We start from the raw sequence: 26,722 nt of genomic DNA on the forward strand, positions 1-26,722 counted from the left end.
TTTTCATAAGATATTTAATAGCAGCATGATCTGTATAAATAGTTACTCTAGAATCAACAATATAGGGTCTGAATTTATCACAAGCAAATACAACCACTAAAAGTTCCTTCTCAGTAGTAGCATAATTTATTTGAGCATTGTCTAGAGTCTTACTAGCATAATGAATAACATTCAATTTCTTATCAACTCTTTGCCTAGAACAGCACCTACAGCATAATCACTAGCATCACACATAATTTCAAAGGGTAAATTCCAATCAGATGGCTGAACAACAGGTGCAGAGACTAAAGCTTTCTTAAGTATTTCAAATGCTTCTACACAATCATCATCAAAGACAAATGGTACATCTTTTTGTAATAAATTAGTTAGAGGCCGACAGATTTTTGAGAAGTCCTTGATGAACCTCCTATAAAATCTGGCGTGACCAAGAAAACTTCTTATACATTTGATGTCCTTAGGACATGGCATCTTTTCAATAGCATCAACCTTGGCTTTATCAACTTCAATACCTCTTTCAGAAACTTTGTGCCCCAAGACAATACCTTTATTCACCATAAAGTGGCACTTTTCCCAATTCAAGACAAGATTAGTTTCTTTGCATCTCTGTAAAACTCGAGCGAGATTGCTCAAGCAATTATCAAAAGAGGACCATAGACGGGAAAGTCATCCATGAAAACCTCACAAATTTTCTCACAAAAGTCAAAGAATATAGCCATCATACATCTTTGAAAGGTAGCAGGTGCATTACATAAACCAAAAGGCATACGTCTATAAGCAAAAGTACCAAAAGGGCATGTAAAAGTAGTTTTTGATTGATCTTTAGCCGACACAGGTATTTGAGAAAAACCAGAGTAACCATCTAGAAAGCAATAATGTGTATGTTTTCATAGTCTTTCTAGCATTTGATCAATAAAAGGTAAGGGGTAATGATCTTTCTTAGTAGCCTTATTTAACTTGCGGAAATCAATTACCATCCTATAACCTGTGATAATTCTTTGCGGAATCAATTCATCTTTATCATTAGGGACAACAGTAATACCTCCCTTCTTAGGGACACAATGGACAGGACTTACCCACTGACTATCAGCAATGGGATAAATTATACCTGCCACCAGAAGCTTGAGTATTTCTTTTCTTACCACTTCTTTCATTTTAGGATTCAAATATCGTTGAGGATCACAAACTGGTTTGGCATCAGCTTCCAAATTTATTTTATGTTGACATAGAGTGGGACTGATGCCCTTAAGATCATCCAGAGTATATCCAATAGCGGCACGATGCTTCTTCAGAGTTTTCAATAATCTTTCTTCTTCATGCTCTGAAAGGTTAGCGCTAATAATAACAGGATATATTTTCTTTTCATCTAGATAAGCATATTTAAGATTATCAGGCAACGGTTTAAGCTCAAACACGGGATCACCCTTGGGTGGAGGAGGATCCCCTAGGATTTCAATAGGCAAATAGTGTTGCAGAATATGTTCATGTTTAAAGAATAATTCATCTATTTCCATTCTTTCATTCATGAACATATCATTTTCATGGTCTAGCAAATAGTGTTCTAAAGGATCACTAGGAGGTACAGCAATAGAAGCAAGACCAATAATTTCATCCTTACTAGGCAATTCTTCCTCACGATGTTGTTTACTAAATTTAGAGAAATTAAACTCATGAACCATATCATCCAAGCCAACAGTAACAACATTCTTTTAGCAATCTATCTTAGCATTAACAGTACGGAAGAAGGGTCTACCAAATATAATGGGACAAAAGCTATCTTGTGGAGAACCAAGAACAAGAAAATCAGCGGGATATTTGGTTTTCCCACACAAGACTTCAACATCTCTAACAATTCCCATTGGAGATATAGTATCTCTATTGGCAAGTTTAATTGTAACATCAATTTCTTCTAACTCAGCAGGTGCAATCTCATGCATAATCTCTTTGTATAAGCCAATGGGTATAACACTAGCACTAGCACCCATATCACATAAGCCATGATAACAATGATCTCCTATTTTAACAGAAATAACAGGAACGCCTACCACAGGTCTATGTTTATCTCTATCAGAGGGTTTAGCAACTCTAGCAGTTTCACCAGTGAATTGAATAACATGCCCATCAATATTATCAGACAAGAGATCTTTAACAATAGCAATATTGGGTTCTACTTTGACTTGCTCGGGAGGTGTATAAGTCCTAATATTGCTTTTACGAACAACTATTGAAGCTTTAGCATGATCCTTTATTCTAACAGGGAAAGGGGGTTTCTCAACATAAGAAGTGGGAACAATAGGATCATTATAAGTGACAATCTTTTCTTCAACTTTAATAGGTGCAGCTACTTTTACTTCTATGGGAGGATGATATTTAAACCACTTCTCCTTGGGGAGATCAACATAAGTAGCAAAAGATTCACATAAGGAAGCTACTATCTTAGAGTCAAGTCCATATTTAGTGCTAAACTTACGGAAAATATTGGTATCCATAAAAGATTTAACACAATCAAACTTAGGTGTCATACCTGACTCCTTACCTTCGTCGAGGTCCCAATCTTCAGAGTTGCATTTAATTCTATCCAATAAATTACATCCAAATTCAATAGACTTCATCATAAAAGAGCCAGCACAAGAGGTATCGAGCATGGTGCGATTATTATCAGAAAGCCGAGCATAAAAATTCTGGAGAATTGTCAATTTTGAGAGCTCATGATTGGGGCATGAATATAACATTGATTTAAGCCTCCCCCAAGCTTGAGCGATGCTTTCTCCTTCGCGAGGCCAAAAATTACATATATAATTGCGATCACGATGAACAAGATGCATAGGGTAATACTTTTGATGAAATTCCAATTTCAATCTTTTATAGTTCCATGATCTCGTATCATCACATAGCCTATACCATGTCAATGCGTCTCCCCCCAAAGATAAAGGGAAAGCCTTCCTCTTAACAACATCATCGGGTATACCTGCAAGCTTAAATAGTCCACATATATCATCCACAAAGCGTAGATGTTCGTTAGGATGCTTTGCTCCATCTCCTACGAAAGTGTTAGCTAGCAGTTTTTCCATCATACCCGAAGGAATCTGAAAAGCAGTTTCATTTTCAGTAGGTTCAGTAGGTTCAGTAGGTTGAGGAGCAACTCTTGGCTCAACTGGACGGGTGAAGATACCCCAAACAAGCCCCTCAAACAATTACTTTCCATGGTAGTAAGTGACAGAAAATTTCAGCACACTAAATAAATTTTTCCTTACCAAATTCCACCTACCAAAGGCGCTTCACTCCCCGGCAACGGCGCGAGAAAAGAGTCTTGATGACCCACAAGTATAGGGGATCTATCGTAGTCATTTCGATAAGTAAGAGTGTCGAACCCAACGAGGAGCAGAAAGAAATGATAAGCAGTTTTCAGCACGGTATTCTCTGCAAGTACTGAAATAAGTGGTAACAGATAGTTTTGTGATAAGCTAAATTATAACGAGCAACAAGTAACAAGCGTAAATAAAGTGCAGCAAGGTGGCCCAATCCTTTTTGTAGCAAAGGACAAGCCTGGACAAACTCTTATAATAGGAAAAGCACTCCCGAGGACACATGGGAATATCGTCAAGCTAGTTTTCATCACGCTCATATGATTCGCGTTCGGTACTTTGATAATTTGATATGTGGGTGGACCGGTGCTTGGGTATTGCCCTTACTTGGACAAGCATCCCACTTATGATTAACCTCTATTGCAAGCATCCACAACTACAACAAAAGTATTAAGGTAATCCTAACCATAGCATGAAACATATGGATCCAAATCAGCCCCTTACGAAGCAACGCATAAACTAGGGTTTAAGCTTCTGTCACTCTAGCAACCCATCATCTACTTATTACTTCCCAATGCCTTCCTCTAGGCCCAAATAATGGTGAACTGTTATGTAGTCGACGTTCACATAACACCACTAGAGGTTAGACAACATGCATCTTATCAAAATATCGAACGAATACCAAATTCACATGACTACTAATAGCAAGACTTCTCCCTTGTCCTCAGGAACAAACGTTACTACTCACTAAGCATAGTCATGTTCATAATCAGAGGGGTAATATTGTGCATAAAGGATCTGAACATATGATCTTCCACCAAATAAACCAACTAGCATCAACTGCAAGGAGTAATCAACACTACTAGCAACCTACTAGCACCAATCCCGGACTTGAAGACAAGAATTGGATACAAGAGATGAACTAGGGTTTGGAGATGAGATGGTGCTGGTGAAGATGTTGATGGAGATTGCCCTCTCCCGATGAGAGGAGCGTTGGTGATGACGATGGTGATGATTTCCCCCTCCCAGAGGGAAGTGTCCCCGGCAGAACAGCTCTGCCGGAGCCCTAGATTGGTTCCGCCAAGGTTCCGCCTCGTGGCGGTGGAGTCTCGTCCCGAAAGGTTCGCTTCTCTTTTTTTTCTGATCGAAAGACTTCATATGGGAGAAGATGGGCATCAGAGAGACACCAGGGAGCCCACGAGGTAGGGGGGCGCGCCCAGGGGGGCGCCCCCCACCCTCGTGAGCAGGGTGTGGGCCCCCTGGACTTCATCTTTGGTGATGATTTTTCTTTATTTATTTTAAGGTGTTCCGTGGAGTTTCAGGACTTTTGGAGTTGCACAGAATAGTCCTTCAATATTTGCTCCTTTTCCAACCCAGAATTCCAGCTGCCGGCATTCTCCCTCTTCATGTAAACCTTGTAAAATAAGAGAGAATAGCCATAAGTATTGTGACATAAAGTGAAATAATAGCCCATAATGCAATCAATATCGACATAAAAGCATGATGCAAAATGGACATATCACCTATCGACGGTGCTAAGGAGCGCGTCTATCATCGATGAACATCGGACCCTTATGGGTGCGGTGATTGAAAAGATTCAGTCCGCCGAGAGCAGGCTGAATGAGTCTTGCCTTGGCCTTATAAAGGCCTTTGAAGTATGTTTTCTAAGAAACCTTTGAGGACTTGTCGTAATATGAGTAGTAGACCCTGATGCACTGTCCGGTGAAAGAGAGAGAAAAATCCGGGCAGGGGATCAAATCATCCGCTTTTGCAGGAGCCTTTGTTGATGACGTATATCCCTTTGTTTGAAAACAGGCGTCTGCAGAGAAGACCACCGCTCATGATGTGGAGGTGTCTGGACTGAAGCATAGCCTGGAACGGGCCGAGGAGGAACTTGGCCGTGTGAAGAAGCAACTGGAGGACAAGCAAGGTATGCTGAAACGTTGTCTGGAATTCGGCATGAATGAGTAGTTGTGCCTAATGAAATATATTTGTATTGTATGCTCTAGGAGCGAGTGCCAAATTTGAGGCACTGAAGAAGGTTGTGGCTGATGCCAACGAGAAGGCTGCCGCCGAACAGGCGCTTCGTGAGAAACACGAGGCCAGGGTCATTGAAGCTGAGCGAGAGCTCCAGGAGGCTGTGAAGAAAAGTGATGCCTTGGAGCAGAGTTTAGCAGGGAAAGAATCTGAACTCTCTCAAGCTCTCCAAACCATGGAGGATGCTCGGGCAGAAGCCCATGGTGCTTTGAAGGATATTCAGGAGGCACGGAAGGTTGCGGCTGGTAAGGCCTTTTGTATTTAGGGACACTTTTTTATAGTAATGTGGCTCTAAGCGACAAGCTGAATTCTTGTTTTTCCAGGGGTGTTTGCGGATCTGCCTCGCAGCATATCAGATGCCACCCAATTCTACCGGACCGAGGAGAAGAAGTCTGCAGAGAAGGATTTCTGGTCGCAGTATTTGGCGCTGAATTATCCGGTGCCTTTTATCGATGAGGTGAAGCAGCTGGTCGAACTGCACCAGGCGGCCGAACTAGCCATGAAGGCCTTGGTTGTCCGGTTGTGGCCCGCAGAGCCAACTCCAAGGAGTTACTTCGGACTCGTGAAGCAGATTGTTGGAGCTTGCCCTCGGCTCGATGTTATCAAGCGATCGGTTTGCATAGAGGGTGCGCTCATGGCGTTTTCCCGCGCGAAAGTGCACTGGGGGAAGCTTGATGCTGAGAAGTTGATGACTGAAGGGCCACCGCAGGGTAAGGAGCATCGCAAGCCCGAGTTGTAGTATGAGGGTGTCCTGAAAGGGGCCCGCCTTGTGGCGGACAAGTGTGCTAAAGACACTATATTTACCTGAAGGCCGTCGTGCTATTGTAATGCGGGAAAATGACACTTTTTATTATTTATCCCTGTTAATGTGAACGCTTGTTCTTCCTGTGTGGCCGTTTAGTGTACATAAGACCTGAGAGTTGGCCAGTCGTCGGCTTCTGCCCCCACGTAAAGAGTACGGGGGTGTTCGGGACATATCTGAACACTCTTTATCCCATTGTTGGGTTCTTTTTAGGAGGTGTTCCTCGCTACGAACCAGGCAATCAGACTATAGGGTTTTATCACTCTCACTTAGCCATAGGAATTCGAGTATGGTCGGCGCAGCCCCTGGTGTTCAGAAGGCCGAACTGGAGGCTCTATCGGCGCCTGATCGGAAAACCGATCCTTCGCACTTTGCATTTATAATGGCATTGTGCGGAATAAATATTTAAGGGTTTTACAACCTCTCGAACAGCTGACCAGCTCTCGCCGTATCATGAAAGTCAGTTTTCGGCTTTCTCTACTAAGGTGCTCGTCCGGAAGAACCGGGACACAATCGCAGTAGTTCTCCCAGCGCTACCTTAGCCGATAGAGCGGAACGTACCAAAACATGGGAGTCGGGCAAACCCAACTAATGACCAAAGACATGATTCGGAGCTGATGCATATAGTGCTATAAGTTTGGGGTGCCGAGCGACCGGGAGGGTGGCTGGACTTTGTCGTATTAGGAGTATTCTGAAGCCTCTGGCATAGTGGGGCCTAATACGACATACAGTTGCCGTTGAGGGCGAAAGGTGGCGTCTAATGAAGAATGACGGCCGGTAAGTGTTATTTAAGTCTATGCACTATAGTAGGATGATATGTCTATGCATATGAGTACGATTTATGATTATGAAAAGAGGTGCTTTTGGCGGAACCTGTCATGGTCGGACTGGAGGAGGCTGTGAGTGGATCTGAAGTGAATCCGGGTTGCCTTCTTTGGGGGGAGGGGATTCGCTTGTGTGTTCCTGCCCTTGTGTGTCCGGTCTGATTCCACGTCGCCAATCCTATTCTGCGACAAAGTTAGTTTGTAAAGGCGGATACTTGAGGGCAGCTGGACGTCCTCTTGTGGTTGGACCGAGGGTGCCTGATCGGACCCTGGTTAACCCAGCCGATAGTCCGTGAAATAGCGCAGACTCCTCAGTTGGTGTCCGGATAGTTGGCTGCCATATTAAAATTTGATAGGCAGGCACGACTTGCTATTCCGGCAGCGGTTTGATTTCCGCTCTAAGGGTGGGGTTCGACCTTGCCCATAGATGTGACTATATCACACGGGGCTGGCCTTAATGGTTTAACACGTGGAATCTAGTCAACGTGGTTCGTCTCGGTAACAGATGGGAATTACTGTATGAGGGGAATGTGCCGAAGACTTATTCTTTGGCGTGGTATTTGTTTGGTGATCCGAAGACAACTGTTAGAGTGGTGGGCCAATAAAACTTGGCCTGTACACCTGGCATCTTTTAGAAGATGTTATTTGTGGTTTCATACTCGCGGGGGCATTATGTGAGATGGAGCCCCCGGACTACTGGGTCTAGAGGTAGTGCAATTAAATTGTTGTGGTTGATGTTGTCTGGACGGTCGATGTGATCGGGGGAGATTGGCCGTACTTATATGATGTGGAGGATCTTCTTTTGACTTTGCCGTTGTTGGAATCCTCCCCTCATTGCTTCCGGCATACGACTAGCCGCTTTGTTTTGAGGATCCGGCATTCTCTATTGGTATGATTGGCCGTCCTTCTAGGAGTACCGTGAATTTCGCATGGTTGATCGAGTGTGTTGCTTGGGCCGGATAGGCTTGAGCTGTTCTTTGTCCGCTGACCGGACTGGGAGTTGCTGGATTTGGCACCAAATTCCCTGTCTTGACGTTTATGATAATTGCGCCGAGGCTTGAGGATGCCACTTCGTGTATCCTTCGTATTGTCTTGGACCGTGGTGGTGTGTTGACATCAGGGTATGTGCCTTGGGTTCTCCTGCTTAGGTTGAGGTAGCAAATTATGCCGTGTGTGCCCTTTGTCGGGACAGTCGAGTCCGTATTCTTGGGTGGCCAGGACCTTGGTCCACCTATCCATGAGCAAATCTTGGTCAGCTTTAAGCTGCTATTGCTTCCTTTGCAGGCTCCTTGCCGTGGCCATGAGCCGTCGCTTGAAGCGAACTTGTTCCACTGGATCTTCAGGCACGCCGAATTCGTCATTGCCGAGGCTTACCTCGTCTTCGGAGGGGGGTATATAGTTGTTTATTTCCAAGTATCCGGCCGTGGCCAGTCCGGCCTGCTTTAAGGCAGGTTGCTCAGGGTTGTATTCATCTTTGGCACCATCCGGTTTGGTTTCGTCTCCTGTGCAGGTATGGTTGTGGCGGGGCTTGGGGCGGCGTTGACAACGCCCATGCTTAGCCTTCTTCCATGAGGGGTTATCCTCCATTGCCTCATCGCCATTGGCTTTCTTCGGAGTGTCCACCATATATATATCGTACGAGGAGGTGGCCTTCCACCGCCCCATGAGCGGTGGTTCCTGTTCTTCTCCTGCATCGCCGTCCATACCGTCGATGTTTTCGGAATCATAGTCAAGCACGTCGATTAAGTCATCGACGGTGGCTATGAAGTGGGTGGTGGGTGGGCAACGAATTCCTTCGTCGCCTGCTTCCCACTCGAGCCGGACATAGTTCGGCCGAGAGTCTCCTGACAAAGAGAGAGACTTTAAAGAGTTCAGCATGTCGCCAAAGGGCGAGTGCTAGAAGATATCCGCAGCGGTGGACTCCATTACTGGAGCCCAACCAGGCTTGGCGGGCTCGGGAGCGTGCGGACTGGGACCTACAGCCGGATACGAGTCCGAGGGTCCGGTGTCACTGGCTTCTTTGAGAGTGAGGCATGTGTTCGGCTCTACCGCTGATGAGTGTGTGGCCCGCGGGACAGGGTCCATCCACTCGTCCTTGGGCAGCGCAATCTGCTCCGGATTTAGGTCCGGGGCTACTGCGGTGGTGATATCCCGAGCATTGTCTGACAGCAAGTCTAAGCCGTGCTCATCGTGACCGTCCGGCACTCCTGGCACAGGCCCGAATCCGTTGAAGATCAAGTCTCCGCGGATATCAGCCGTGTAGTTCAGGTTTCCAAACCTGATCTGGTGGCCAGGAGCATAGTTGTCGATCTGCTCCAAATGGCCAAGCGAATTGGCCCACAATGTGAAGCCGCCGAACACGAAGATTTGTCCGGGGAGAAAAGTCTCACCCTAGTTCGTGTTGTTGACGATGATTGAAGGAACCATCAAGCCTTGCAGCGACGACACAGAGGAACTCTCAATGAAAGCACCAATGTCGATGTCAGAACCGGCGGATCTCGGGTAGGGGGTCCCGATCTGTGCGTCTTAGGCGGATGGTAACAGGAAGCAAGGGACACAATGTTTACCCAGGTTCGGGCCCTCTCGATGGAGGTAAAACCCTACTTCCTGCTTGATTAATATTGATGATATGAGTAGTACAAGAGTAGATCTACCACGAGATCGTAGAGGCCAAACCCTAGGAGCTAGCCTATGATGATTATGATTGTGATCGTGATCGTGATCGTGGTCGGCCTTCTAAGGACCAACCTTTTCGGTTTATATAGACACCAGAGAGGGCTATGGTTTACACGGAGTCGGTTACAACAAAGGAAATATAATATCCGGATCGCCAAGCTTGTCTTCCACGCAAAGGAGAGTCCCACCCGGACATGGGACGGAGTCTTGAGTCTTGTATCTTCACGCTCCAATAGTCCGGACGAAGTATATAGTCTGGTTGTCGGGATACCCCCAAATCCAGGACTCCCTCAGCGGCGGCGACAGGGGGCGGCTCTTCTCGCCGGATCCGGAGGGGCGGTGCAGCGGCTCGGCGCGGGAGGGTGTGGGGCGGAGCGATTCCGCCCGCAGATATGACCGGAATCGCCGGCGGCGGGTGGGGCGGAAGCAAGGGCAGGCGGCGGCGGAAGGAAGGGGAAAAGAGCGCGGGCTGAAATGTCTCTCCTGCCAACTGCTCCACTGTGATGCAGGGCACCGCAGCCGCGAGGGGGAAACCCGCGTTTTCCCGGGTTGGGTCCGGAAATTTGCCGCGCCCCCTAAAAATTTTTGCGGGTCGGGGCGGGATGCGGTGTCTGGTCGGGCAGACTTTCCGGCCCGTACCCGCATTTTGGCGGTTATTTTGCGGGTCAGGGGCGAATGCAGGGTCTGCTAGAGTTTCTTACCAGACCCTAGGGCACATAAGTTCCCAGTCATACGGTACATAAGTTGTTGTGCTTTTTACATATAAGTTGCGAGGGTATGTTTTGTCATTTTTTTCTGCATCAAAGTTTTGCCATGTTGTTCATAAGTTATCAGGTCTATGATGCATAAATTACCATGATATTTACGCAGAAGTTATCAGGGATGTGTTTGAAAAAGTGCCCTACCCCCCCCCCCCCTCTTCCCAGTCAATGGTACCATTGTCTATATGTAAGTTAACATGTTTATGATGAATAAATTACCATGCTTTTTACACAGAGTTACCAAGGTATGTGTCAACAACTTTTTTTCACGGATCAAAGTTACAACAGTGTTTATACGTAAGCTCCACTTCATAAATTACCATGCTATCTACACAGGAGTTATGAGAGTATGTTTCAATAACTTTTTTTCCTAGTCAAAGTTATCATTGTGTTTGTATGGAAATTATTAAGTCTTCTGTGTGTAAATTACTATGTTATTTATACATAAGTTATCGGGGTATGTTTCGATATTTTTTCCGAACCAAAGTTTGTGGAAACATCAACAAATGATGCACTAGAGAAATCCAAGAAAGGAACCAAAATACATATATTTTTCTGGGTGATATGGTAGTAAGTAGTAACATAAGGTCAATTGTGAAGTTTTTGTGTTGTTGACATCAACAAACTTTAATTGAGCATGTCATTGGGCTATCTAGTTATCACCATGACCAGGGTTTGAGTCCCTACTCGTGCACTTCATTTTTCATTCCCACCCAGCCCACTAACAATGTAACAGTACTACCGATCATCAACTATAAAAACCTACGTGCGGGAGGGGCTGGGTGGATAGAGACGAAAAAAAGAGTGGGGAAGGGCAGAGAAGAAAAATCGGGAGAGAAAGAACCCGGCGGGGGAAGAGAGCTGTGCAGGGGAGAAAATTAGGAGAGAAAAGAATTGGGGGAGCGTCGTGTGCGCTCGCCCAATCTGCATCAGAGGACGGTTGAAGCATTCGGGGTATGACTAAAATCTTATTATTCACCGTTTACATTTTTCAATTATTTATTTAAGTCTTCCGCCCTAGGAATAAACCGATAAATTGTGAATGTGTTGTGTTCTTCTAAATTTTGGGTTACTTGGGAAAAAATCGATAACCCAATGAATGATGATCCCTACTTGCATGAAAATTATGCAGGCAGATTTATGGTGACTCTGTGTTCATACACAGCCGCCACAACGTCTTATGCAGGCAGATTTATGGTGACTCTGTGTTCATACACAGCCGCCACAACGTCCATAACATTATGGAACGTTTTTCATATCCTCGGGCTAGTTATAGTGGAGACTAACTTAGACTACTAACATACATATGTTACTAGTCTATGTTACTACCTCTATTGTGGAAAGTGTCATAGATGTACTCTCTTCATTTCTTTTTAGTCTGCATATAAGATTTGGTCAAAGTTAAATTTTATAAAGTTTGACCAACTTTATAGGAAACAATATCAACATCTACAATACTAAAGCTATATGGTATGAAAATTAATTTTGTGATGCATCTAAAAACATTAATCTCATATTCTGAATCTTGGTATTTTTCTATAAACTTGGTCAAAGTTAACAAAGTTTGACTTTGACCAAATCTTATATGCAAACTAAAAAGAAATGGGGGGAGTAGTAACATACATATCTTCATTTAGTCAACTCATTTTGCATTGGAAAGCGCTATGTGATGGTAACGTATTATCTTACTCTATTTGTCTCTCTCCTTTTTAATTACATGACACATTATTTTTTTGCTTATGTGGTACTTATGTTACTCCCACTATGACTAGCCTCAGCGCATAGGAATATTGTGCTAGGGTTGCTCCAAGAAAACTGATATCCAGGCGGCAGGGTTACACATACACATTGCAATATATATAAGCTTTCTTCAGCAGAAATCTATGCCAATTAGTAGCACAAACCATTTTGCATTTGCAGAACGGCTGTACTGTTGCATTAACCATTTCCACATTTTCTCTATAGAGAATATGCATTGCTAGAAAAGTGGAACTGTACCTTTGGTCTGTCTTTTGCAATTCTCGCCATCTTGTGGCTCTGTTTTTTTGGAGCTACCTGACCCGTTGAAGCTAGCACATCGACGGTTATGCAAGACGCTCCTCAATCAAAGGGCAACACATACAACATTTTTTTTTTCAAAAGTAAAACAGAAAACATGCATGTCTCTCTAGCGTGCACTCCCATTCCACAGAGTAGATGGAAAGAGTTGCATGTGTATATTTGTACTGCTGCACTGTTTTGAATTGAATGCACAGCCATGACACGACGGCGATAATCAGACTGGTGCTATACAGCATGGTTGATTTTATTGTGGTCATGCGGTATTTATTGCATCCACTGTTGGTAGTTCTAGCTCTACTATTACGACGGTGTGTGCGTATGTACGTGAGTGTCCTACCAAGGGAAAATGTTGCCGAGTGGTCCAAACGTGCCGACATGATGGTGGGCCGGGGCCATGTTCATGTGACAGTAGTAACGGAAGAGCCACAGAGAGAGAGAGGGTGTTATGCCACGTGTTCTTATCTACTCCGTAGATCAGAGGATGCACATAAGTACTATGGCCTTACATTACATGTCTAGGAATATTATACTAGTACTGCCGCTAACAGAAAACATCACAAGGTTACTCTGATTATGTGATCATGTGTAATATTTTCAAAAGAAAAAAAACTAGTCGCGTTGATGTATGTATACACTCCAGTGGCGGACCTAGCGCAATGGGCCAGGGTGGGCCAGCAGTGCTACTGTACATATACATTTATTTATTTTCTTTTATTTTTAGCCTTCCTCCAATGGTATAAAAGGTATTTCCAAATCTTAGGGTGGGCCATGGCCCACCCTGGCCACCCTCTACGTCCGCCACTGATACACTCTGGCAATGGCTGCTAGTGCATACATTTCTCCAGCTCCAGGTACAATCCGCCTTTAAAACAGAGACAGCAGAAGTAACTTTCGGTAATTGGTTCTTCTGGCAAAGGGCCCGTGCAATCCGCCTGCTATTGCTTACATTACCAAGGACCAAGACAAGAAACTGCTACGAGTCAATGGATGCAAGGAGGAAACGTAAATGTTTTTTTCTGTTTCCAAAGGTATGTAACGTGAATTGCTCCTAATAACAATAGAAGAAGATGCAAATTGTGACAATTTGTCTTTCGGATCGTCGATGAGCAAAAATCTTAACAATTTCAAAGGAACACCTCCTGCCCGAGTCACGCATCGTCATGTCATTCCAGGTACTAGGTAGATGTACAACACATCTGTTCCTAAATATAAGATTCTTTTAGAGATTTTAATACGGATGACGCTATGCGTCCGCCGGTGAATCCGCCGCCTCTGCAACCGTTTGATATGCGACATCCACCTTTTCTCACCATTGCAACGAAGGCATTGTTATAGAGTCCTTTGCAACAGACCTCATGTTGAAGAAACATTTTGCAACAGAGGTTCTGTTGCAGAAAAAAAAACGTCTTAACTTTATTGAACACATGAGTGTTGTAGTGGAAGGACTTCTGCAACACAGGTAACGTTGCAAAATTCTTTTTCATCTTAACCTTTTTGCAATATGCATTGTTAGAGAAGAACTTTTGCAACACATGTAACATTGCAGAAATTTTCTTTTCATCTTAACTTTTTTGTAATATGCGTTGCTGTGGAAGGACCTCTGCAACACAAATAATGTTGCAGAAATGGTCAAGTGGCAGAGGCACACGTGGTGAAGGTCTGGCCGGCTGAGCAGAGGTTATACGGTTATACGTTGTCCGATCGTACTCAGATTTGACGGCTGCGCGGGCGATGAAAATCTACGCGTAATCAGCAGGCTGATTCTAAACATTTTCTTTTTAATATGAAATACATATGAAGTAAAATGAGTGAATCTACATTCTAAAATATATTTATATAGATCCGTGTATAGTTTATATTAAAATATCTAAAGGCCTTGTATTTAGAAACGAAAGAAGTAACTGTGAATTTTGACATTCTAATAATGTTTCAAAACAGCTTTCTCGCATAGTATATAGTATTACATGCAGGTGTGATTAGTCGTGCGGAATTGGCTGCAAGAAATTGACGCCCCTAGTCCAGGGCGTATACGGTACCATACCGTCATACATACTTCCTCCGTTCGGAATTACTTGTCTCGAAAATGGATGTATCTAGAACTAAAATACATCTAGATATATCCATTTCTACAACAAATAATTCCGAACAGAGGAAGTACACACTATGATGTACTGCGTGTCTCTGATTAAGCCGAGAACTGTAGTGGAGTAGTAGAGTACATGTCTCGAGATCTACCGGGTCGATCGCGTGTACATAATATAAAATATGTATGGGAGCCATTGAATTCTTCCAGGATAAGAAATGAAACAACGCAATGCGGATGTGGCTATAGCTAGGGTGGTAGCTGGTCCGCCAAGTATCTCGTGATAGATCCACAGCAAGAGTTAATTGGATCTGGTTCCGTAGTCCGTACTGAAGGCGGCCTGGTAAACTTTGTGTAGCAGTCGGTCAAAGTAATTAGTAACCATATGTACTACTTCAAGGAATTGACCATCGACCGCCGCACTGACCCAGTTCAGGTTCGCCGTAGGCACACCGCCATGTGCCCTTCGACCGTCCATCCATCTCCAATAACATGAATGTCACGTCACTTATTAATAAATCTTCCTGATTTTTTTTCCTCCCTCCCGGTCTGCTTGCCCGGGCGGCCCCGGAGGTGAAACCCTAGCCCGTGAGTGATCACCTCCCGGCGACGAAGGCGGCAGGTGAGTTCCGCACACCCTGACAGGCCTCCTTCGTGCGGGGGAGAGCTGTCTTGCGAGCGGTGCGGTGGCGGGCGGCTTCTGGTGAGGCGACACACGACGGAGAGCATGGTGGAGAGGCGGAGCGCATTCTCGAGGTGGAGCAGGGCGGCTGCCTTCTTCTATCACCGAGTTAGAAGCCGGAGGTCGCGGCGCGGGGTCTTGACGGATGCTGATCTCGGCCAGGAGCGGCATGATACGTTTTTAATGTATCTATAATTTTTTATTGTTTTATGCTATTATGTTATCAACCATATATGTTTTAGGAACCACTAGGGATCAGACTACTAATCCCTAACATTCTGTCAGACTAGTGGCAAGCCGTTGGATGGAATCCCTCACACCCGTTGGATAAGCAGCACACATAGGAGTTTTCATAACTGAACCAATTGATGCTAATTATGTGTAATTTACTACGAGTAATTACTATTGACTATAAATCAGGTCACTATTTCCAAATTACGTTGGATGTGCTCATAACTAACCTCGCGATATTTAGGAAAAAAAATGGATGGTAAGGAAAGTAAAAATGTGATGATCGTTGCTTCCTTTCTTGGCAAAATTTGTTTCCATAGTAATTCAATTTTGCTTCCGAAGAAATTATATTTTCTTCAATTTGAAAAAAATCATTGCAACAATAAATTTATGTTCGATCGACAGGAGAATTTGCGTCCATTGTTTATGATGTTTTCTTACATGGAATATGGTATTGTGTGCTTGGAACAGTATATTATCTGAAAAGCATCAGGATATTGCTTCCAGTGAAAATAAAAATAGTCATGCCAGCATATTTTGCTTCCGTTGGCCAGCGAGAATGTTTCCAAAATAACTAAGATTGTTTCCAACTTATTTTGTTTCCAACGTAGAAAATGTGTGTTTTGAACGATTTGAGCATTATAATGAGCCCCGCAAAAAAAAAAAGAATTATAATGAGGTAACTTTAATTTTTTGAATGAAAAAAATATTTCTTTCTAACAACATGACTTCCAAAACAGAAAGAAATTGCTTCCAAATAAAGTAGTGTTTGCTTCCAAAGAGTATCTTGCAAAAAACAGAATGTATTTGCTTCCAGAATCTGGTTTGGGATAAAAAAGAATGTGATGCAGGGTTATGTTGTGCCATTTGACCGTGAAGCCACCAAGGTCCACCTCGATGGCTACGGTGCAGGCGCGAGGGACACGTTGGTGCGACCATGGAAGCACTGGTCTAGCCAGTCACGGTGACGTCGCTAGCCTCCACGCCAACGAGATCACGGAAGCACCCGCTGCTATGATGCATCCGTGAACATGGGCACCTCCATGTAGATAGGTGTTGTCGAGGAGTGCCGATCAGAGAGGTGGCCACGAGCAGTGAAGACGATGCCGAAGAGGAATAGTAGGGTACTCGTTGATGAAGTGCTTACCCCGTTGGTGAAGAACGCCACAAAAGCATCGGTGGAGGGGGAGATGGAGTAGCTAGAGGAGGAAGGAGGATCTTGTAAACAGCGCTGGGGAGGATTGATTAGAGGGAGGTAATTTTGCATGGATGAGTGATTAGAGGGAGGTAGTTATGCATGGCAGATATGGTTGGTTACCAACGGGTGATGCAATTTTGACCGTGAGATTAAACTTGGATTAACAGTAGTCGACTGGTCTGATGCGTTGCTTCTGATCAGACTATAGATAGGAAGTGTTTCCCTATGTTTTATATGCCATTTTATATCATTTTTCGCATAACATATTAACTTAGTGCCCGTGTCAGTTTCTATTTGCTTATTTCTTTTCGTAGAAAAGTCATACCAAACGAAGTCCAAACATGATTAAACTTTACGGTGATTTTCTCTGGACCAGAAGGGATCCTAGTAGATTCGGGGAAAGACCAGAAGACACACAAGGACATGACAAGCTCAAGGGGCGCGCTGCCAGTGGGGAGCGGCATCCAAGCTTATGGGCCCCTGAGCATCGTCTTCTAATTTCTGGCCTATAAATTCCCTAATATTACAAAATCCCCGAAGCGAGACCCGAAACAATTATTTCTCTGATCCCATTTGGAGGCCTTTTTCGATACTCTACCGAAGGGGGAAACCATTGGGGAGGCAATCTTCCTCGACCTTGTTGCCTCCATAGTAGTTCACAAAGGACCTATGGGTCTATAGTAGTAGCTAGATAACTTTCTCTCTCTCTCTCTCTCTCTCTCTCTCTCTCTCTCTCTTTGATCTTTACTACAACTAGTTGACCCGTTGCGCCAAATGGCGCAGAGACCTGCTGAAGACATGTTGTCGATGAAAAGAGTTTCATGCTGCAAGAACCTTCAACTAAATCATGGTATTGTGTAAACATGTTTATTGCGTTGTTAAATAATAGTCTGGGAAAAGGGAAATTTTGCATAATATGAATATGTTCAATTTGAATAAATGGCCACTATGATGAGAGAGTAAAGTTGGCATGGTTGTATTTTTTTAGCAAGTTTGAAAACATGGTTATCATGATGAAAAATCTGGCCATGCATATATTTCTTGGAAAAAAAGAGGGGGAAAGATAACCCTAGTTGACCCGTTGCGCCAAATGGCGCAGAGACCCGCTAAAGCCATGTTGTCGATGAAAATAGTTTCATTTTGCAAGGACATATTCGATATTGGTAGTAGAAAGGCCATGTGTTAAATCATATTATATTGAAAACATGTTTATTCCATGTGCGTGATGAAAAGATATTCAAGGTTTAATTGTGGGCAAGCACATATGGCAACAATTTAATCTCCTTTAGTCTGGATAAACGGTAGCTTGCCGTTGCGCCAAATGGCACAGAGGCACGCTAAATCCATGTTTGCGATGAAAAAAATATCCATGGTTGAATCCCTTTTAATATGAAACATGATGGATTCGTGTCTATAATTAGATATATATACACTTTTTTTTTTGGTAGCAGTCCCATTTTAAAAAAAATAGAGTTTTTGGGTTGGCCGCGTGGAGTAGAATCGTTGGGTCAAATAGCGCAGAGTCCCATTTAAAACCATGGGCGCATTGAAAATACTTGATTTTTTTTTGTAATTTTAGGTGTGAGTAACCACTTGATACCAACACAAATCATTTTAGTCGAAACTTAATAATGATTTCTCTTTACAAATATTTACGTACTTGAGCATGCACAATTTGTAATCAATTACATTTTTAAACATGAGATTGAAGTAGCTAACATTTTGCATTTGAGATAGCATATGATGAGATAGGAACAAAAGTTTGGTTCTTCCTGAGACTCACCAAACTTCAATACACACATACACTAATACACAGACCCAACAAAATCAGATCAGTGGTTTCAAATAGTTGAGCCTGCAATTAGAAAGTCCAAGGAGTTATGAACTTGTGCACTAAAAAAAGTAAACATATTTGACAATAAAATGTACTTAATACATGATAAACATTGTGTACAAGAGAATGGTCAATTACATCATATAATTTGGTTCTATACAAAAGGAAATTTCCTCTTTTGTGTACATCCTAAAGACCACCCCCTTCTGATGAACGCTTTATCCTTCGAGTCAAATGGCACAGCTCCTGTCCTTTGTGGCAAAATAATACCCATCAATGTCCAGAGCAAAAAGATTATGTAATGCATCGCAACTGATTGATTGTTTCATCTCCGCAACTATAAATCGTGTCTTCAAAAGGTTGCAGAAGCTCTAAACTTCTCCGGAATAGCTGCAACAGAAAAGAATAAGCTATACCATACTCAAGTTGACCACTGCAACAAAGATCGTTATAAAACAGAAACTTCAAAGGCCATATCAGGTAATGTGTTGATAGGATTTAGAAAACAATTGCTGGAAAACGAATATATTTCTCAACACCAAACAAACTAAGAAAAACATTTCAACACTAAAATAAAACTGCATCAAGCACAATGGTTCCACTATACTATGTCGACGCCTAATTGCTAATTTACATTTTACGATTGATGGAACAAACAACATATAAAGAATCACGTTTGAAGTATATCAAAAGCTTGTAGCTTGGAAAGCGAAAACAAGACAAGACACATGAGACTTGTAGGACATATATTTCTCAAACAACACAACCGAACCTTAGTGTGCAAAGATCATAGTGCTCGACCACCAATCCTTGAACTGGTTAAAATACAAACAAAATTAATCCTGTCGTAGAATAAAACCATTATGACCTACTAAATCCAACCTGACAAAATGATCCACAGAACATTTGATGTGTCGTTAATTGCTAGTTGTTATTTTTTTGGAAAAAACCATGGCGCAACATATCTTGTATTGCCGTTTATAGAACAAAGGAAATTCAAGCAATATTTTAACATTAAATTTATCTTCCATCCTAATGATAGCCTCATACAGCGCCACATGTTTAAGCTTGAGCTTTTGAAAAATACCATACAAATATGTTAGATGGGTGCAAACGCTTTTATTCTCGTTATTAATTTGTTGCAATGCAAATTTGTAAGATATACATACAATTCCAGCTAGAAATACACTGACAAATTGCCATTGAAATCATCATAGGAAATTAAGAACAGGTTCCACCTTTTTCTTGAAAGAAAATAAAGAAAGAAAGAACATACCGGAATTTTAATATGAGTAGCAAAGGGGTGGAGAACCATAATCCTTCTTCAGGCAGAGACAACAGCGGGCGGTTTGGTGCCTGCTGAGGAACGTGTGACATTATGTGATTAACCTCTTGGCAGATGAGCATGCATGAAGAACATCAATACAAAAAGTGATATAAAATATTAAGAAGTTTTAGGTTCATTTATGTTATTTGAAGCCAAAATGTCCTAGCCAAAGAGAGTTGTACCGGCAGAACAAACATTCCAGGTTTCTTTTGGAAGCCACAAGAACAAACTGCCAAACACACTACTGGTATTCATACAGTCGATATTGCTACAACAGAATGTGCGAAAATTCTTAATGTTCTTTCTCTTGATGAAAAACAGGATGTTTGCATTATGGAGGATTAAACGATGGCAAATTAGATGTAGCCAAATTGAGCATAGAGATTCATGCATCAGAGGATAGTGGGTTTCAGAGATGTTGTCTGGTTTCCAGACCTGCAGGCAGCCGACAGCATCTCCGGTTGTACTGCTTGGTGAATCCGGACAATGGGCAGGCTGTCGATGGACGTACTCGGCCTTTCCAATGGTGCGCTCGATCTTGAAGAGTCCAGTGCATTCACCTGGCCATCAATATTTTGCATCAAATATCATAGAATCCTATAAATAAATATATCAGGAATTCTTTTAATACTATAGTAACATCCGGCATCTTACCTCCCTCTCTCTTTGTCCCTCCTCTCCTTCCTTCTCTCTCTGTCCCTCATCTCTCTCTCCTGCAGGGACCAGGCCATGGCGCTGGATCGAATCGAACACCCCAGTCGTTGCCTCTTGCCTGCAGGTCGCCGCCGCTGCCGGAGATGCCCGCCATCGCCCCCGCATCCGCATGCCTCGGTTTGTACATGAAAACATATGAAACATTAAAAAGCAGAGAAGCAAGATCTGTAGTGTTCCCATCAACCATTGAAAGATTTAATTAGGAATGAATTAGTTGTGCACACAGTAAAGAGTCAAAGCTTAAAAACAATCAAAACATATTTAGTCAAATCAGCAGCAATCTGAAATTATAACTACCATGATATTTTTAGAAACCAATCTTGCAAGCGAAGCAGGATAATTGCCACAATCTTCTAGGAATTCATGGCCCCACATAGCTAGTATCAACAAACGCCAAAAGTTGGTGATCCCATGAATCTCTACTCCTAAGGGAGCAGTTGGTAGTCTCGCTTCCAGGTTTTTTTAGTCCCACCTTCCACGGGTTTTTTTCGTCCTAAAAAAATCTACGAAATTTTGTAGGTTAACCAGGGACAACTCCCACCTCCCAGGTTTTTTTTCGTCCCACCTCCCATGGTTTTTTTTGTACCTCATCCCACCTCACACTAAGCCGCCACGAACCGCAAAAACCGCCTACCTTAGCCAAATCAACAAATCTCTCTCGTTAATGCAATTTTCTTTAGGAAACAAATAATAGATTCTTTTCTACCTTAACCAAATCAACGGATCTCTTCTATTAATGCAATTTTCTTTAGCAAACAAATAATAGATTCTTTCCTACCTTAGCCAAATCAACGGATCTCTCCCATTAATGCAATTTGCTTTAGCAAACAAATAATAGATTCTTTCCTACCTTAGCCAAATCTACGAAATCTCTCTCATTAATGCAATTTATATTAGGAAACAAATAATAGATTTTCAGGAAACAAATAATCTCTAATCTCTAATAATTTCTACTCCTAATGAAACAGTTGGTAGTCTCCTCCCACCTTTCATGGTTTTTTTTGGTACCTCCTCCCACCTTCGCTGGTTTTTTTCGTAGATTTTTTCGTCCCCTTCCCTCACTTCATCGGTTTATTTTCGCGTCACCATCTCACACAACGAAAGAAATCTAAACAGATCAGAACTTTCCATACTGGCGCAAGTTATTTAGTAATGTAGAATCAATCACGAACAATCTCTAAAGATCAAATCTAAATTAATTAACCTTACCTTAATTCACTCAATTACATTAATTAGAAAACAAATAATTGATTTTCAAAAAATCGCTCAATCACGTAAACCTTACCTTAACTCACGGATGGTAATCAATCTCCAAACAAAGGAAACAATACATCGAGGGAGCGGTAAATAAACTCCCTTTCTTATGACATGTATATGACCTTTCCTTCCCTCTACGTTGTCGAGCGTTCTTGATTCTCGAGGCCGATGCTTGGGCTGCGTCACTGGGTCGCGACGGTGCTGGAGGACGAGGACGGCGAGGCCGGGTGCCGCGGCACCGCGTTGGCTGCGGCTGGTGAAGGAGGCGAAGAAGGGCGGCTTCCCTGGCCCTGGCCATGGCCGTGACCCTGGGAGTTTGCGGTGGAAGTGGCACTTGAAGGACACGGCGTGGGTGGCCGACGCGCAGATGCGCTTGGAAGCGGGCCCGTGGCCCGTGCCGGACGGCGCCGACGCCGACCCGGGCCACCTCCTCCGCGTATTCTTGGAGCTGTGGCTGGCCGATTTACATGAAATTAATTCCCTCAGTTGTGGTGGCAAATATAATACACATAATCCATATTGTTATGTACTAGCGTATGTGTGTGAAATAGATGGATTATGGTCCCATCCCAATAAGATGGATATGTGTGTGTGTTAGAGAGAGAGAGAGAGGGAGAGAGGGAGAGAGTGAGGAAGAGGGAGGCAGAGAGTGTGTGTGAGGAATTGATGGCAAAAAAGGTCGCCAATGTCATTTGATATATATGAGAATATTAATATTGAACTTTTAAAGTTAATGTGGCCCCGTTGCAACGCACGGGTGTTCTTCTAGTGTATTAAGTGATTGTCTTAAAAGTTTGTACCAGACCTCACACAATATCCTTGCAAAAATTGGACAAACTGAAACTACTAATACTTTGAACTTGCACAAAACTGAAAGGTACTATTTTTATTCAAGCTACATTTACAGGCTGCTTTTTAGTTACAGAAAGTTGGGAGACACATAATCAAAGCAAGCCCGCAGATAGTGATAGATGAGGTAGAACAACTACTATAGTGAAAGTATCCAAGCAATCAACCAATGATAGAAATACCATGCAAATCTTATCCAAAAACACAAACAGTAAAAGTTATTAGCACTCTGCCGCAAAAATCAAATAGGGGAGGTATTGACCTGAGGTTTGCATTATCAATTTGTGTGTTGATGCCATGGACGATCGAAGATCGGCTACGAAGCTGAGGCACAATTAATGGTACCTATGACATCCAGGAATTAAAATCATTAGTTTTCCAAAAATGAAGTATGGAGGCGGGGAGGATAGGAGCACACTGCCACAGATAACCACATAATCGTCCTACAAATGCTTGTCGTCGGCATAAGAATATACTGCCACCAAAAGTCCCAAAGCCAACCATTCCAGGACCAACCTCAACATCTGCAGAGCGGTCAAGTACAAAATAATTAGTTCTCAATTTGTGTGTTGATGCCATGGACGATGGAAGATCGGCTACGAAGCTGAGGCACAATCAATGGTACCTATGACATCCAGGAATTAAAATCATTAGTTTTCCAAAAATGAAGTATGGAGGCGGGGAGGATAGGAGCACACTGCCACAGATAACCACATAATCGTCCTGCAAATGCTTCTCCTCGGCATAAGAATATACTGCCACCAAAAGTCTCAAAGCCAACCATTCCAGGACCAACCTCAACATCTGCAGAGCGGTCAAGTACAAAATAATTAGTTCTCTAGCACATATATCTTGAGCAGAACTCTTAATCTGAATCATTTGAGGCAATTATCATTCTATATAACCAGCCTAATTAATCCCCCGTGCAAAAAAAACTATACTCTTAGCAACAAAAAAAGCGGATAATGGAATAGGAAAAACACTAAAATGTCTACTTCCAGATTCTTTTTTTTGCGGGTTACTTCCAGATTCATGGGCGTGCAAGCACTATGGAGTAAAATTGAACAAACAAATCTAAAATACATGGGATGAGAAGGAGGAGGTGAAGGAGCAGGAAGATAGGGAGGATCTCACATAGGGAGGTGCCACCAGGGGAGAGGGAGACGGCGACGCTATCCCTGCAGTGACGGCACGCAGGTGGATCGGCCGCTTCTCGCTGATGGATGCAACCTCGTCCTCCCTGGCCTTGGCCGCCGCCGCATCGGCCCTCTCCGCGCCCGCCCCGGCCGCCTCCATAGCTGGGCCGAGCCGATCCACCTCCTGGCTCGCATCCGCTGCTTCCCTCCTCCGGCCGAAGACGCGCTGGTTGAGCTCCTCCTCCGTACCTATCTCGCACCAAGGTCACTCCTCCTCCCGCGGCTTCCTCGCAACCTGGGGCAGATGAGAACCTCGTGAGGTGGTGGATCTCATCGAAACGGACGGCGGAGCCCCTAGGTTGCGGCTGTGGTGAGGGGAGGAGGGGGGAGAAGGGAGAAAGAAGGAGAAGAGCTGCGACTGTGTTGATTGGGATAATGGGCTAGGGTTTCCCACCAATGGCGGCTGGCCAGGGAGAGAGATCGAGGAGGGAGGGAGCGGTGCGGGCGAGGGGATTGGGCGTGGGGCAGGGAGGGAGTGGTGCGGGCGGGGGGATTGGGCGAGGCCTGCCCCACACTCCCGCAGATGGCACGGCGCGCACGCGGCGGGTGGGAGAGGGTGATTCTGCACCTCGAATCAGTTCGCCCAGCCAACACGGGTGCTGCAAGAGCCCACCGGTCATTGGCTATACAAAGTCATCGTGTAGTAAAAACAAGCAGTGAAACAGCCAGCGAACATCCAACACCTGAAACGAAGTCAAAGATCGGACTTCCGAAGATCGAATGGCCAACGAAGCCTGCCATCGAGGGAGCTCCCTGGTAGCGAGTTGGCTAGCCTCTTTTTTGTTTTAAATGATCTCTTTGGAGATCTATCATATGCAACATGGTGCGTTTGTTGTGATCCGATGAATTGGAATTTAGATCGGATTATTCATTGAAATTATTTGAGTCTTTTCTGAGATTTATACATGTGTGATTTTATAGCCTTGTATTTCCCTCCGATCTATTTATATCTTTGGGCTAATTAGATTGATTCATCTTCAGTGGGAGAGGTGCTTGGTAGTAGGTGCAATCTTGCAGTGTCCTTACTCTGTGACAGGAGAGGTAGCAAGGCACATATTTGTATTGTTTCTACTAAGGGTAAAACTATGGGGTTTGAACATATTATTGATCTTACTTTGTCTATATTATGTCATCATGCTTAAAGCGTCACTCTGTTTGTCATGAACTTAATACTTTGAGATGCATGCTAGATAGCGGTCTTCGGGTGGAGTAATAGTAGTAGATGTAGATGGATTTTCGATCTACTTATCATGGACACAATGCCTATATATTGATCATGCCATGAATAATTATCATAACTATACGTTATTCTATTAATTGCCCAACAATAATTTGTTTACCCACCGTTGCTATGCTCATGAGAGATGTGCCTCTAGTGAACCTATGGCCTTCGGGTCCATCTTCCATATTTAATAAAACCTAAATTTCCTCATTGTTTTTATTTCCATTTTTGTTTTATCTATCTATCACTATCATATTTCTTCCTTGAAAGTGGTTAGAACAAGGGGATTGACAACCCTTTTGCCTTCGGTGGGTGCAAGCAGTTGCTTTGTATGTGTGCATGTACCGCTTATATTGTTTGTGTGGTGTCTACTACTGGTTCGATAAACCTTGGCTCTTAACTGAGGGAAATACTTTCTGCAACTATATTACATCACCCTTCCTCTTCGGGGAAATCCTAACACTATCACAAGTAGCACAGCGGCCGGGATTCGCGGCGGTGACCAGGGCGCACGATGCGCCTCCTGTTCGCGGAGGGCATGGCTCGAGGAAGGTGCCCCCTTTGGGGTGATGGTGGCGGTGTGGTCAGGATATAGCCGGAGGCAGGAGCAGGGTCTCGCATTGGAGAGCTCCACTGGGCGCGCGCATTCGCAGTAGGCGACATGGCGCACTGGCTCCTCCTCTGAGGGGTCTTCAGCTGCAGCAACGGCAACGGAGTCTGCCAGCTGGTAGTGTGGCCAGCCCACGCCCATGGGTGCCGACAGATCTTAGCGGCGCTGAAGCTTTGAGGTTGGTTTGGAGCTGGAGAGGTGTTTCTTCGACCATGCAGGTGCTGGATGGTGGTCAGCGTGCTTAGGACATGTGAGGGATCGGTGTTTTGTGGCTGTTTGATCATGATGGTGAGGTGCTACGGCAACGACTGTGTGACCCAGATAGTTTGGCCCAATCTGTTTACAGAGGTATGGTATGTCTCTAATGTATCTATAATCTTTGGTTGTTTCATGCTATTATATTATCAATCTTGAATGCTTTATATCCATTTTTATGCTATTTTATATCATTTTTTGGGACTAACCAATTAACCCACTGCCCAGTGCCAGTTCCTATTTTTTGCTTGCTTTTTGCTTTTCAGAAAATCAATATCAAACGAAGTCCAAACATGATGAAACTTTATGGTGATTTTTTCTGGACCAAAAGGGACCCTAGAAGGTCCGGGAGGAGGACAGAAGAACTACGAGAGAGCCACAAGCTCACATGGCGCACCCCCTGAGCTTGTGAGCCCCACGCAACTCCGTTTGACCTAATTCCACCTTTATAAATTCCCAAATATTCCCAAACCAACAGAGAGCCACCCGAAACACTTTTTTCGGCGCCGCAAGCTTCTGTTCTTCCATAATCTCATTTGGAGGTCTTTTCTGGTACTCTGCTGGGTGGGGTCGATCACGGAGAGCTTCAACATCATCCTTGTTGCCTTCCGATGATGCGTGAGTAGTTCACCACAGACCTGCAGGTCCATAGCTACTACCTAGATGTCTTCTTCTCTCTCTTTGATCTTCAATACAATGTTCTCCTCATCCTTCTTGGAGTTCTATCCGATGTAATCTTCTTTTGTGGTGTGTTTGTTGGGATCCAATGAATTGTGCGTTTATGATCAGATTATTCATTGA

At 43.7% G+C, this 26,722-nt stretch overlaps 1 protein-coding gene across 13 annotated transcripts; it reads right to left on the bottom strand.

The window, feature by feature from the left end:
- Positions 1–18,551: 18,551 nt before the first annotated feature.
- LOC123159627 (uncharacterized) lies at positions 18,552–24,326 on the bottom strand. Of its 13 annotated transcripts, XR_006479817.1 has the most exons (9): positions 23,773–24,323; positions 23,435–23,442; positions 23,264–23,361; positions 23,086–23,162; positions 22,901–22,983; positions 20,473–22,243; positions 20,254–20,378; positions 19,768–19,847; positions 18,552–18,881 (listed from the first exon to the last, which is right to left on the bottom strand). XR_006479817.1 is itself a non-coding variant. In XM_044577443.1 (4 exons), exons 1-3 carry the CDS (start codon positions 23,932–23,934, stop codon positions 23,156–23,158), a joined length of 348 nt encoding a protein of 115 aa, XP_044433378.1. In that variant the 5' UTR covers positions 23,935–24,326; the 3' UTR covers positions 22,510–22,983; position 23,155. The 13 variants fall into 13 exon arrangements, 2 of the variants coding, with proteins under 2 accessions (XP_044433378.1, XP_044433377.1); XR_006479815.1 differs by adding an exon at positions 19,264–19,306 and having other exon boundaries at positions 22,901–23,162; positions 23,264–23,442; positions 23,773–24,324; XR_006479818.1 differs by adding an exon at positions 19,264–19,306 and having other exon boundaries at positions 19,768–19,850; positions 22,901–23,162; positions 23,264–23,442; positions 23,773–24,324.
- Between the last annotated feature and the right edge of the window lie 2,396 nt (positions 24,327–26,722).

This window comes from Triticum aestivum, chromosome 7B (assembly GCF_018294505.1).
Source record: "Triticum aestivum cultivar Chinese Spring chromosome 7B, IWGSC CS RefSeq v2.1, whole genome shotgun sequence".
Taxonomy (NCBI): domain Eukaryota; kingdom Viridiplantae; phylum Streptophyta; class Magnoliopsida; order Poales; family Poaceae; genus Triticum; species Triticum aestivum.